The sequence below is a fragment of the Ovis aries genome, chromosome 3, assembly GCF_016772045.2.
Source record: "Ovis aries strain OAR_USU_Benz2616 breed Rambouillet chromosome 3, ARS-UI_Ramb_v3.0, whole genome shotgun sequence".
NCBI classification, from domain to species: domain Eukaryota; kingdom Metazoa; phylum Chordata; class Mammalia; order Artiodactyla; family Bovidae; genus Ovis; species Ovis aries.
The window spans coordinates 215,266,755-215,279,531 of NC_056056.1; the positions used below are offsets into that span (position 1 = coordinate 215,266,755).

Here is a 12,777-nt window from a genome sequence, read left to right on the forward strand (position 1 = left end):
CAGTGGCTTTGAGGTGTTTGGAGCTTATCCCCCACTGGGCAGCCTCAGTTTCCTTGTCTGTATCATGAGGATGCTAGGAGCATCAAGATAATGGAAAACACAACAGTTGGAAAGACTATAAAGGTGGATTCTTTTGTTGGTTCTGAGCCTTGAGGGCAGAGGATTAGGAACAGTAGGTGCATGGCTGATCCCACATGAAGAGCAGCTCTGGGTCAGGGATCTGCTTGCAGGGGTGGGTCTTGCTCTCCGGTGAGGTGCTGCCTCACTCCAGCTTGAAGGAGGAGACGAGGAAGTTCTGCACACCCAGGTAGCTCAGGTGGCTGTGGCCCAGCCTGTTGGGAAAGGTCAACTGGTGCCCATCTGGCAGCTTCACCTTGAATTCATTGTTCTCGAAGGTCACAATGAGCTGCAGTGGGAGGGAGGGCATCAGGGAGGCAGGAGGCACCCTGGAAATGGGCCAGGGCCATGCCTGGTGGCTCAAACAGTCCCAGCACATGTCTAGGCCAGGGTGCCCCCACAATCTGTGCTCCCCCCTTGAGATCTGTTTTCAGGCCCCTTTCCCCTTTGACCTCACCTTGACTTCTGACCCTGGGCTGAAGCACATGTGATTGTCGCGCTGCTCCGCCCCCCAGCTGTTGCCATCACGCGAGTTGCAGACGATGGTGGATTCACCAAAGCGTGGGTTGAAATGCAGGTTCAGTTTATCCGTCCCCTGGCCCAAATTAATCACAAAGCTGCCAGAGAAGGAGTAAGGAGTGAGGATAAGGGGCCAACCCTGGGTATAACAGCTTGGGGGGCAGCGTCTTGACCATAAAATTGGTAGAATCACCAAAGGTTGTGTTAATTGAGGTTTGTGCCTTAAAACAAGGGAGGTGACAATTTGATCGGACTTGGCACTGGAGTATCACATTCCATTTAGAGCACAGACTAAGGCTCCTGACAAGTTAACTAACAGTGACATTTCAGGAAATGAAGGTGTCTATCCTTGGGAAAAACTGCTGTTCTTAACTATTTCTGAAGACCCATTAAGTGTGGCCAAAAATAGTTGTATGCCTAAGGTAGTGAGGTCCCTGTCATTAGAAGTTTGCCATCAGGAGCTGTGTGATCTTTTAGAAAGATCACAACAGGGGCCTTGGTTAGCCCTTCATGGTCCCTGAGAGTGGGACATTCTGAGTCACGGGGTGTCTTCATTGGGAGGACTCAGGCCAGAGGTATCCCACATCTCTGCAAACTTGAGGGACCCAAGTAGGAGAAAGAGGTGATTTTTCTCTTGGCTCCTACCCAATGCTTCTGCCTGCCCCTCCCCAATCAAAAACTGATTGAGGTCAGTCTCAAGAAATACTGAGACTGTCCTGCACACAGGACAGCCTAACGCTGACCTGTAGCCCCTGAGGTGAGAAAGGTCTCCGGTTCCAATGGAGAGGGTACAAACCAGACCACTAGGTGCCCCCTAGTGGCTGCCCCTGGTTTGGTGCTGGTTGTAGTGGTTGTAGTGGCTAAGTCTGACTTTTGCGACATCATGGACTGTAGGGCTAGGCTCCCTGGTCAAGAATACTGGAGTGGGTTGCCATTTCCTTCTCCAGGGGATCTTCCCGACCCAGGGACTGAACCCTGGTCTCCTGCATCACAGGTGGGTTCTTTACCAACTGAGCTATCCCTGGTTTAATGCATGTGAGAGGCCAGTCCCTGGTCCTTCAGCAGTATCAAGAGGGTAGTGTCCCCGGGGGTTGGGGCCTTCAGTAGAGGCATCTGACTCGCAGAGACCTGGGCAAAGACTCAGGGATTTCTCACTTGCCCCTTCTGTGTCTGTTGGGGCCAAGGAATTGAGCACATGGCGTCCCATGTGAATTCTGCAGGTCCCTGAACCTGGCCTCAGATGTGAAAGCAGCCCACATGGAGCCAGCAAGGGCGAGGGAGGCATGCGAGAGGAGCAAGAATGTACAAAAGGCCCCCTGGGCAGAGGTCACTCCCACTGTCCCAACATCTCACAAGGCTGCCTTGCCTGCCCCCATCTTCCCAGCCCATGCCAGGTCTGTGGCCGCCCCCTCCCCGTCCTGCCCCACCCGCCCTCTCCCTGGCTCACCCATTAGCCCCGTCAGCGATCTTGCCCTTGATCTTCAGGCTTGACCCCATCTTCATGTCCATGTTCGCAATCTCAAATTTCCCCTGTGCCAACAGAGAGACATTCCACACAAATCAATCACACTCTTCTGCTGGTAAAGCCCACTCGCCAGCATCCTCCCATCCCAACCAGGCCCCAGGCCCCCCTCTCCCTCTCCCCACATGAGGCCTTGGAGCCAGAAAGGGAAAAAGCCAGAGAGCTCAGATCAAAGATTCCTGGAGCCTCCTCTTGCCCTTTTTGCTTTACTCTCATCCACCCCAGCCTGAAGAATAGCTGGATCTGGAGACACAGGGCCCAGCTGAGGGAACCTCCGTTTGCCCATCTATAAAATGGGTAGAGTGACCCCTGCCAACCCCACTGTTCCCAAATGTGGTCAAGTGATGAGGCACAATGCCCTCGGCAAAATTCCACAAACAAGGGTACATTTATTTCTTGCACAAACTTGGGAGTCAGTAAAATAACTGTATTAGGACTTACCTAGTGGTCCAGTGGTCAAGACTCCACATTCCCAATGCAGGGGGCCCAGGTTCTATCCCTGGTCAGGGAACTAGATCCCACATGCTGCAACTAACAGTTCGAAAGCCCCAGCTAAAAGATTCCATGTTCTGAAACTAAGAAAGATCCCATGTACCACCATTAAGACACACTGTAGACAAATCTTTTTTTCATTTTTTTTTAAAAAGAAAATAACTGTATGACAGGCAAGTCTAGGACCATCCCAAACAGAGAATCTGTAAAACTCCATCAGTCACACGTCTGAACATGTCCATCAAAGTCCCTCTCTAAATCCCACACTCCACATCTGTCAAATGGGCTGGTTTGATTTATTCATTCAAACCCAGTTCCCAAGCACCCTTGTGACAGATGCTATCGGATGCCCTGAGGTTAACAGCACCTTCTTCACCCTGGTTTGGAGGATGAGACCTCCCATTTGTGAAGCCCCTCAAACGGGACTTGGCACAGACTAAAAGCAAATCGAGGGGCTGTGGTCATTAGGCTTACTTATTGCTACTGTGGTATCCTTCTGCTTCCTATTTTTCCACAGGACCTGGGCAGCGCCTGACATCTATGCTCTAGTTAGAAGGGAGGTTCTCGAAGCTGGGTTTTCAAACCTTATGACCCAAGCCTGAGAAAATGTCCAATTATCCATGATTGGAGGGTGTGAGGCTGGGCCAGACAGGATTCAGCAGCCACAAAAGACTTAGAACACTTAATGGGGGAACACATTTATATTATAGGATTTCTGTTCACTGATGTCTTCTTTTTTTTTTTTTTCTGGAGGGAGCTCACTTGGGAAGCCTTGAAACAAGTTGTGGGACTGGAGTGCTTTGCTGAAAGTCAAGGGCACTGTCCGTGAGGGGTAGATTAGGACTTCCCCGCTGGCAGCTGCCTCCTTTCCACCGAGGGGGAAGACAGTCCTTGGGTTCCTACACGGGTGTAAGGTTGCCCAGTTCTCTTGGTGGTGGTGGTTTAGTCGCTCAGTCGTGTCTGACTCTTGTGACCCCATGGACTGTAGTCTGCCAGGCTCCTCTGTCCGTGGGATTCTCCAGGCAAGAATGCTGGAGTGGGTTGCCATTTCCTTCTCCAGGGGATCTTCCTGACCCAGTGATGAAACCTGGGTTTCTTGCATCTCCTGCATTACAGATGGATTCTTTACTGACTGAGCCAGCAGAGAAGCCCTCTCCTGGAGTCAGTACATTTTAAAAGGAGGCCTGGGGACATCCCTGGTGGTCCAGTGGTTAGGACTCTGTGCTTCCACGCAGGGGCACAGTGTCCATTCCTGGTCAGGGAACTAAGATTCTGCCTGCTGCCGGCCATGGCCAAAAATAAAATAAATAAAAGGAAGGCATGAAAGAGGCCACGCCAAGCCCAGGAGGGTGGAGCATCATGGCACGTTGGACCCTACGATGCTTCAGAGCAGGGTTTTCCAGGCTCAGCGCCCTGGACTTTCCGACTGAATCATTCTTTGTTGTGGGGTTGTCCTGTGTGTGTAGGAGGTAGAGCCTCCTACACACCGGGTCTCTAACCACCGGATGCCAGTAGCACCCTCCCCCCAAGCAGTGACAACCAAAAATGCCTCCGGATGTCCCCTGTGTGTTAGTCACTCACTCCTGTCTGACTCTGCGATCCCATGGACTGTAGCCCACCAGGTTCCTCTGTCCATGGGATTCTCCAGGCAAGGATACTGGAGTGGGTTGCCATTTCCTCCTCCAGGGGATCTTCCCAACCCAGGGATTGAACCCAGGTATCCTGTATGACAGGTGGATTCTTTACCGTCTGAGCCACCAGGGAAGCCCAGATGTCTCCAGGGTAGGTGGCATTTCACTGCTCTGAGAAAGTGGCGCTTAGAGGCCTAACCCCTCAGATGGGTGCTTAATGTAACACGTGGATCACCAGCCAAACTGGATTAAAATCCTCCTTCAGCCTCTCTTAGAAGGACAGAGAGCAGACCCCCTGGAGAGGTTGTCCCGTCCCTCCCAGAGGAGCATGGGGGTCCTGCCAATGAGCAGCCCTTCACAGTGTGTGCCCTGCAGCACCCACAGTCCCCACCAGGCGTCACGAGGAGTCTCCGGTATCCTCCCTGGGATGGTTAGGGTGAGACTGAGGTGGGGAGAAGCACCCTCGCCTCACTGCCTAGCTCCTGGAGGCTGCCTGGCTCAAACAGAAGAATCTGAGCCCCCAGAGCTGCTGCAGGGCAGGGGTGAGAGGAAGGCCGGGCTCAGGGGTCCATCTGGGCAAACAGGGATCCCCACGAGAGAGGGAAGGCCTAGTAACCTGTCCCCCCTCCGTAAGGTCTGGAGCACAGAGATAGACGGGGATGCAAAGCTGGGTGGAGGCAGGTGTCAGTGGTCAGGTGACTAACTGAGTGACTAGGGGCCAATGGTGCCCCTTTCTGGACCTCGGTTCGCCCATCTTTTTTTTTTTTAATATTTTGACCTCGCCTCTTGGCATGTAGGATCTTAGTTCCCCGACCAGGGTTTGAACATGTGCCCCCTGCATTGGCAGAGCAGAGTCTTAACCCCTGGTCCACCAGGGACGTCCCCCTCCTCTCTCTTTACTGTAAGACATTTGGACTAGGAAGTCTCTGAAGGAGGAAAGAAAGGGGAGGGTGAGATCAGGGGAAGGAGAAGTCGGGCACAAAGGCCCTCCCAGAGAGGCAGAGGGTGGGGAGGGCACCATGCCGTCCACGTTGGACCATCTAGTCACATCCAGGCCCACATCCCACCTGTGCTGACTCTCCCAGAAAACTATGCCCCCCTGGAGCCTGTGAATGGGACCTATTTGGAAACAGGACCAAGTTGAGATGAGGTCGTAGTGGTTTAGGGTGGACCTCAAACTCCATATGACTGACATCCTTAGAAGAAGAGGAAATTTGGATCCCAGAAATACAGACATGCAGAGAAGCTGTGTAAAGGCAGAGGCAGGAGTTGGAGGGAGACAGCTGCAAGCCCAGGAATACCACAGATTGCCAGCAACGAATAGAAGCTGGAGAAGGCAAGAAAGAACCCTCCCCTAGAGCCTTCGGAGAGAGCAAGTTCCCACCAACACCTGGATTTCAGACCTCAAGCCTCCAAAACTGAGAGAGACTAAATTTGTTACGGCAGCGGCAGGAAAGCATCACACCAGTCTCAGAAGATGCTGTCTGTAACCCAGTTCCCCAAATACAGGAGACAGGCTCAGAGAGGAGCAGTGATTTCTCCAAGGCCACACAGCAGGCTACGGCAGAGCAGAGTTTGGAATCAGAGAATTGGGGAGAAACCTTGAAGGAGATCCACTTGACCCCCTGCAATTTATAGATTTTGCTCTGGGGCAAGTTAACCTTCCAGTCTCAGTTTTGTCATCTTTTAAAGCTCAGGAGGTGTTAGTAGTTATCATTGTTGCCGAGATTAATGTTTTTGAGAGGAAATCCCCTGGCTGTTCAGAGCTTAGGACTCCAGTGCTTCCACGGCAGTGAGCCCAGGTTTGATCCCTGGTTGGGGAAATAAGATCCTGCGAGCCGAAAGAGATAGGCAAAAAATAAGCAAATAAATTACTGATGAGAAAACCAGGCTGGAGGGGGAAAGAGACAGACTCAAAATGGTGGTGGGGGGAACAGAGAGCCTTGATGCTAAAGGACAGTGGAGGCGATCTGTCCAACTTCCTCCCTACACAGATAAGGAAACCAAGGCTGGAGGGGCAGCGATGCTTTTTCTCCAGCATCCACCCCACCCCCACTCAGGTAAAGATTCGGAGCTGGCGTTCTCACCGACATGGTAGCGGCTCCGGACAGCAGCTCTGGGTTGCTCCTGGAGGTCTGGGCTCAGGGTCTCACCTTGCAGTCCAGCTGATATCCTAGAATATTACACATTAACTCCCCCCAGGCCATAAATGGGGACTTTGGTCCTTCCTGCCAGGATGTCTCTCCACCCGCACCTCCTGGTACCCAGAACAAATAGGCAGAAGGCTCATCGCCCCACCCCAGCCTGCCCAGCCCAGAGCATCCTCCTGGCCTCTCTCCAGCTCAGCCTCCCGCCTCCTTCCTGAGCCCTAGTGGATGTGACCCCGGAAGCAACGCTGCGCTGGGCGCCAGGAGCTGGCACAAACCATGTGAGCATGGCAGGCCACCCAACAACCCTAAGCCCCACTTTCTCATCCTCAAACAGAGAGATTTGCTTTGTAAAAACCTCTATGCTTCTATGATGTCCAGATTCACTTTGAGAATCTTTTGTTTTCTCTCCTCACCCCATGCTTTTTCTGATTGTACAAGTAAGGTTTGGGGGGGGTTAAACATTTTTTTTGTACATCTAAGCTTTAGAAGCAATCCATGGTGGATTTAAAGAAAATACCTAGAAATATCTACAACAAACTAAATAAAGAAGGGAGTAGAGGGGCTGGGGGTGTGCTGTGGGTAATGGAATTTCAGTGCTTTGCCCTTTACTTCTACTATTTATATAACTGACATGCTTACCATATGCAATGGGAGCTATTAAATAAAAAGAAAAGCAGGGGGCTTCCTTGGTGGATCCGTGGTAAAGAATCTGCCTGCCAAAGCAGGAGATGCAGGTTCAGTCGCTGGTCCAGGAAGATCCCACAGGCTGCTGAGCAACTAAGCCCGCGGGCCATGACTGTTAAGCCTGAGCTCTAAAACCCAGGAACCCCAACTACTGGGCCCTCGTGGCACTGATCCTGAAGCCCACACACCTAGAGCCTGTGCTCCACAGCAGGAGAAGCCACTGCAAGGAGAAGCCTTGCACAGCAACTGGAGAACAGCCCCTGCTCGCTGCAGCTGGGGCACAGCCCGTGCAGCAGCGAAGGTCTAGCACAGTCAAGAAATTAAATAATTAATCAATTAATTTAGAAAGAAGCAAAAACAGGGCTTCCCTGGTGGCCCAGTGGTAAAGAATCTACCTGCCAATGCAGGAGACCCAGGTTCGATCCCTGATATGGGAAGATCCCATATGTCCCAGAGCAGCTAAGCCGGTGCACCGCAACTATCGAGCCTGTGCTGTGGAGCCCATGTGCCACCACTACTGAAGCCCCCGCTCCCTCGAGCCGGTGAGAAGCCACGACGATGAGAAACCCATGCACCGCAACTTGGGAGTATCCCCTGCTCGCCACAACTAGAGACAAGCCTGTGCACCAGTGAAGACCCGGCACAACAGCTCCCCGGCCAAAAATTAATGAATGAATTAAAAAGTTATGTTGCAAATATACCACCTAAAATGTCTGTTAAAAAAATAAAAGAAAGAAAATAATCACCCAGAATCCCAGCTCCAGGATAGAATCTGCTTACTTTATTGGCACATTTCCTTCCATGTGGTTTTCAGTGGATTTGTATCATAGACGCCCCTGTATCTTACTCAATTGTTGATTCTGCTTCATCCGGTTAACTCCAAAGCCCATAAATCTATATTTCAGAATGATACCTTAGTGGCAGTGAAATAGTCTGCCTTTCAATGACTAAATTTATTCAACTAATTTCCTTCTGCTGAACACTTACATTAATTCTAAGTGTCTGTTATTAAAAATGCTGCTGCATTCAATTATTTGCACACAAAGTTTGGCAGCATCATGAGAACTTATTTAACGCGGATTCCCAGAAGTAGAATTTTTCTAGAGCCTTGGTTTGGCGAGCTGAAGGGTTTTCCATTAGAGCTGACGGTGGCCACTCTGGGTGGGGTGCTGGGGGACCAGCCTGCTGAAGGCCTTTCGGTGCCAGGAGCGGACAGGTGGCTCCCTGCCCAGCACTCACAGAAAACACCGCCTTCAGTTCCGCTCCCTCCCCCGTCCCCACCCCCAGAGGAGAGTGATTTCCTCATTTTACCCATAAGGAAATTGACCCGTGATCCTTTCTTGATCTTTTTCCCATGGCCATTATAAAACTCAAGCAAGATAAGGATTTTGCAAGTGCTTTATCAACGGAAACTCTCTAATCAACAGAAACTACACCTTGCAGAGGTGACATTTTTATGACGAGAGTAGTAATTCTAGCTCACTGTGGAAGGTTTTGGAGAGTGCACAAAGTAAAAAGAACTTGAAAGCTCACTTGGTTTAGAAGAACGCTTAAACACAGGGGATCATGACCACATTTATGAATTGTGCACTTTTCTATGTCTCTGATAGCTCAGTTGGTAAAGAATCCTCCTGCAATACAGGAGACCCAGGTTCGATTCTTGGGTCAGGAAGATCCACTGGAGAAGGGATAATCAGCTACCCACTCAAATATTTTTGGGCTTCTCTTGGTGTTCAGCTGGTAAAAAAACCTGCCTGTAATGTGGAAGGCCTGGGTTCAATCCCTGGGTTGGGAAGATCTCCTGGAGAAGGGAAAGGCTACCACTGCAGGATTCTGGCCTGGAGAATTTTTTCTGTGTGTATGTTTTACATCAATGAAAGATTTTTAAAATACTAATAAGAAAGAGAAAAAAAAAATCACAGACACTTGAATCTCCAACACTGTTCTCTTAATAATGCCTAACTTCTGAAGGGTAGTTTATACCCACCCCTCATCACAATAAACTCAGTAAATTCTGAAGGTGATCTTTGTTATGACCCCATTTTTCAGATGAGGACAAAGGTTCCCAGGCCTCACACAACCAATATGTAGCCGAACTTGCCTTTTCTACTAACCCATTCCTCAGATAACTGCCAAGGCAGTCACTTAGCAAAAAGAATATTTGACTTCCAGGAGGCATATGATCTTAAAACCTGTGTGTGGTGGCAGCTTCTTTGATGGCCCCCAGTGATCCCTACTCCTGGTGTTCATACTTGTGTATAATTGGCTACCCTTGACTGTGGCTGGACCCAGTGACTCAATTTTAACTAATAGCATACAGAATTCTAGAAGAGAATACTAGTAGATTAGGTTACAAAAAGCCTACTTATAAAAAGAAAGGTTTCAAAAAGATTGTGCTCTCTCACTCTCTCTCTTTCCCCTCTAGCTCTGGGAGAAGTGAGCCATGTAGTCAGCAGTCCTATGGAGAAGCGCATGTGCCAGGGAACTGATGTCTCCAGCCAACCAGTGACGCAGACCTGAGCCCTGCCGATACCCATGGGAGTGAACTTGGCAGTGGATCTTCTCCCCTTTGAGCCTTGGGATGGCCGGTGTTGCCAACACCTTGACTGAAGCCTTGTAAGAGACCCTGAGCCAAAAGGCACCCAGCTCAATCCTATCTGGTTTCCTGGCCCCAAGAGCTATAAGAAATGTGTTTCTTACTTTAGGCCCCTAGGTTTTGGTTAATTGGTTACACCGCAATAGAGAGCTAATACACTTTGCCAAGCTATTGTTATCAGAAGTTTGGTGGGAGAAATAATATTCATGAAAGCCTCCCGACTAAAGAATCCGCAGTTTGCACATGTCCCTAGACCTTCTACTACCTCGGTCTTTTCAAAGATCCAGCTCTCATTTTTTTTTCCTTTATTATTTTCTGCTTTTATGCTAATTTTTATTGCTCTTCTTCTAACTTCCTGAGTTAAATGTTTAGTTCATTGACTTTGCATCTTTTCTTCTTATTAACTGGGGCTTCTGAGGTGGCACAGTGATAAAGAAGCCACCTGCCAGTGCAGCTGACACAAGAGACATGGGTTCGATCCCTGTATCAGGAAGATCCCCCGGAGTAGGAAATGGCAACCCACTCCACGATCCTCGCCTGGAAAATTCAAAGGACAGAGGAGCCTGGTAGGCTACAGTCCATGGAGTTGCAAAAAATGTTACATGACTGAACACACATATTTCTCATTAATAAATATATTTAAGGCTATATATTTTCCTCTGCCTACTACTTTGACCAATTCTCATAGGTTTTCAGAAGTTCTGCTCAGTACTCCAAATGTTGCCCTTGAATCAAGCCAGATGATCAGAAAATTGTTCTCAGCACTTAGTACATTCTTAAGAATAAGTGTTTATTGACTGAATAGCAAACGTCATCATCACCATTAGGGAAGAATTGGAAAGTGAAACATCAATACTGTGCGACTGGCTAAGTGTATGGTGCCACAAAAATATAAATGAACTATTATGCAGTCATCAAAAATCACATTTTTTGAAAAAAAAAAAAAATCACATTTTTGGGAGACCCTTGATGGCTGTGGTTCCCTGCTCATGGTACAATGTGAAGTGAATAAAGCAGCTACAGAAGCGAGTTCCCAGGACTTTGTGATGGGACCTGAGTGATTTGCTTGCACTGAATGGTACAGCAGCCGCCAGGCTGCACTGAGGGGCTGAAGTGAGGAGCAAGGCCCCCAGGAGGACAGGCTTGGCTGGCCACACAGGGTCTCTCCAAGAGACACAGGCACAAAGGACTTGATTCAAATGCATGGGAGTGAGGGCCTCCGTAGAAAAAGGTACAAAATAAAGCCAGGCCTTAAATGAGGCCAAGTCTTGTAGAGAGACAAGCTAGGGCACAGGAAATGACTGCAAATAATTAATGACATCCCAATAGAAAGCTTCAGAAAGTCCCAGATTCCTGGGGTCAGGGAGGGTTCTCGAATGTCATTTTGAAGCCAGCACTAGAATCTGAGTTCTAACCTGAGTTCAGTCTCCTCCTCTGTAAAATGAGAGCAATAATATGGTGAGAATTAGGGAGATAAAGCCTGGCACTTCGTTAATAGTTAACAGAAAATGTTTGTTGTTTTTATCAGGAGCCCAGTGCCCCACCTGTGTCAGCTGGAAAGGAGGCCGCTCACCCCCATCTGGTGGCCAAGTCTGAGCCCCAGGCTTGTGAGGAAGTTCTCCTTGCAAATTTCCAGGGCCCCATCGTGACTTTTGTGAGCCTGAGGTGCAGATGTCCTCATGGGCCCCTTCCTCCATTAGAAAACATAGATGATGGATGTGCTCATTGCTCAGTAGTGTCCAACTATTTGCAGCCCTTTGGCTGTAGCCCGCCAGGTTTCCTTGTCCATGGGATTTCCCAGGCAAGAATATTGGAGTGGGTTGCCATTGCCATTTCCTTCTCCAGGGGATCTTCCCCAGCCAGGGATTGAATCTGAGTCTCCTGCACTGCAGGCAGATTCTTTACCAACTGAGCTACCAAGGAAGCCTCGTATTATATATACACAGACATAAATACTACACATAGATATAATTTCATGGCTTCATTGAATAAATGGATCAATGTTATATATTGAAATATTTTCATCTACCTAAAAATTCACTTTTTTCTTCTGATTTTACATGATAGTAAAACATTTTGGTGGGCCCCAAGAGTGTCTGGGCCTGAGCCTCTGTCTGCTGCGCCTAAGGGAGAGTTTGGCCGGTGGCTTCCAGTAAGTATCACCCATCGGCCTCCTGCTGTTGGGGGACTTTGGTCCTGAGGTCTGTGGTATCTCTGCTCATCTCCTCTCCTGTCCTTCTCCTCCCAGAGAACAAACAAGTCAACTCATCAGTGATATCTCTCTGCATCCCCCTCCTTGCTTGTTTCCTCCCCAGCATCCTCTTTCCCGGATAGGGAAAGGTGCCCGAAGTGTGGACGTATGGGGAGCACTGAATTTTGGGCGTCAGATGGGACAATGGTGCATCCTAGCTCTGTCGCCTACAAGCTGAGGAGCCACGTCAAGTCACTTCAAACCTCAATTTCTTCATCTGTGAAAGGGAACTAATAATAGCTTCTTCACAAGCTGATTATAAGTTGTTTTGCTTGTTTGTTTGTTTTGGGTGAACCACATAGCATGGGGGATCTTAGTTCCCTGACCAGGGATCAAACCCATGCCTTCTGCAGTGGAAGCGTGGGGGAATTCCCAATTGTGAGAATTTTAAAAGATCTTTTTAAATTAAAGAAGTGAACCTATATAGCAGGTGGCGTGCATATTAGATGCTAAAGAATTAAATAAATAAGCAGATGCCTGCCTTCCTTGCTTTGAGGGAGGATCCTAAATGGGCAGAGGTTTCATCTGAGACGATGACGCCAAGTATCCAGAGCAGTGGAGTCAGGAGAAGTGAAGTTGCTCAGTCGTGTCTGAGGAGCAGCATCCAACAGCTTGGACCCAGGCTGGTGAGCACATCCCTTTCTGTGCCCTGGAGGACAGGGCTCCTGAAGAAGGCAGGGTCCGTCCTCCCAGAGCCCAGGGAGCCTGAGACCAGAGCCTGGGGAGTGAGGAAGATGCTGAGACAGGCAGATGAACCACCTCAAGGAGCCAAATTATCACATCAGCAAGTTAGGGGCCCTATTGCTACTGAACAT

General features: G+C 49.3%; 1 protein-coding gene across 2 annotated transcripts; it reads right to left on the reverse strand.

Moving 5' to 3' along the window:
* Window positions 1–106: 106 nt before the first annotated feature.
* On the reverse strand, window positions 107–6,418 carry LGALS2 (galectin 2). Of its 2 annotated transcripts, XM_027968083.2 has the most exons (5): window positions 6,369–6,418; window positions 2,600–2,733; window positions 2,084–2,166; window positions 575–734; window positions 107–406 (listed from the first exon to the last, which is right to left on the reverse strand). In XM_027968083.2, the coding sequence occupies exons 3-5, from the start codon at window positions 2,143–2,145 to the stop codon at window positions 263–265; spliced, it is 366 nt and encodes a 121-aa protein (XP_027823884.1). In that variant the 5' UTR covers window positions 2,146–2,166; window positions 2,600–2,733; window positions 6,369–6,418; the 3' UTR covers window positions 107–262. The 2 variants fall into 2 exon arrangements, with proteins under 2 accessions (XP_027823884.1, XP_027823882.1); XM_027968081.2 differs by lacking the exon at window positions 2,600–2,733.
* Window positions 6,419–12,777: the final 6,359 nt, after the last annotated feature.

Bases quoted from the DNA above. Each gene is read 5' to 3' on its own strand.
- LGALS2 (XM_027968081.2), bottom strand. The intron at 735-2,083 runs GTGAGCCAGGGA...CTTCTCTGGCAG, and splicing joins ATCGCTGACGGGGCTAATGG to CTTTGTGATTAATTTGGGCC. The intron at 407-574 runs GTGAGGTCAAAG...CTCCCACTGCAG, and splicing joins GCCCAGGGTCAGAAGTCAAG to CTCATTGTGACCTTCGAGAA.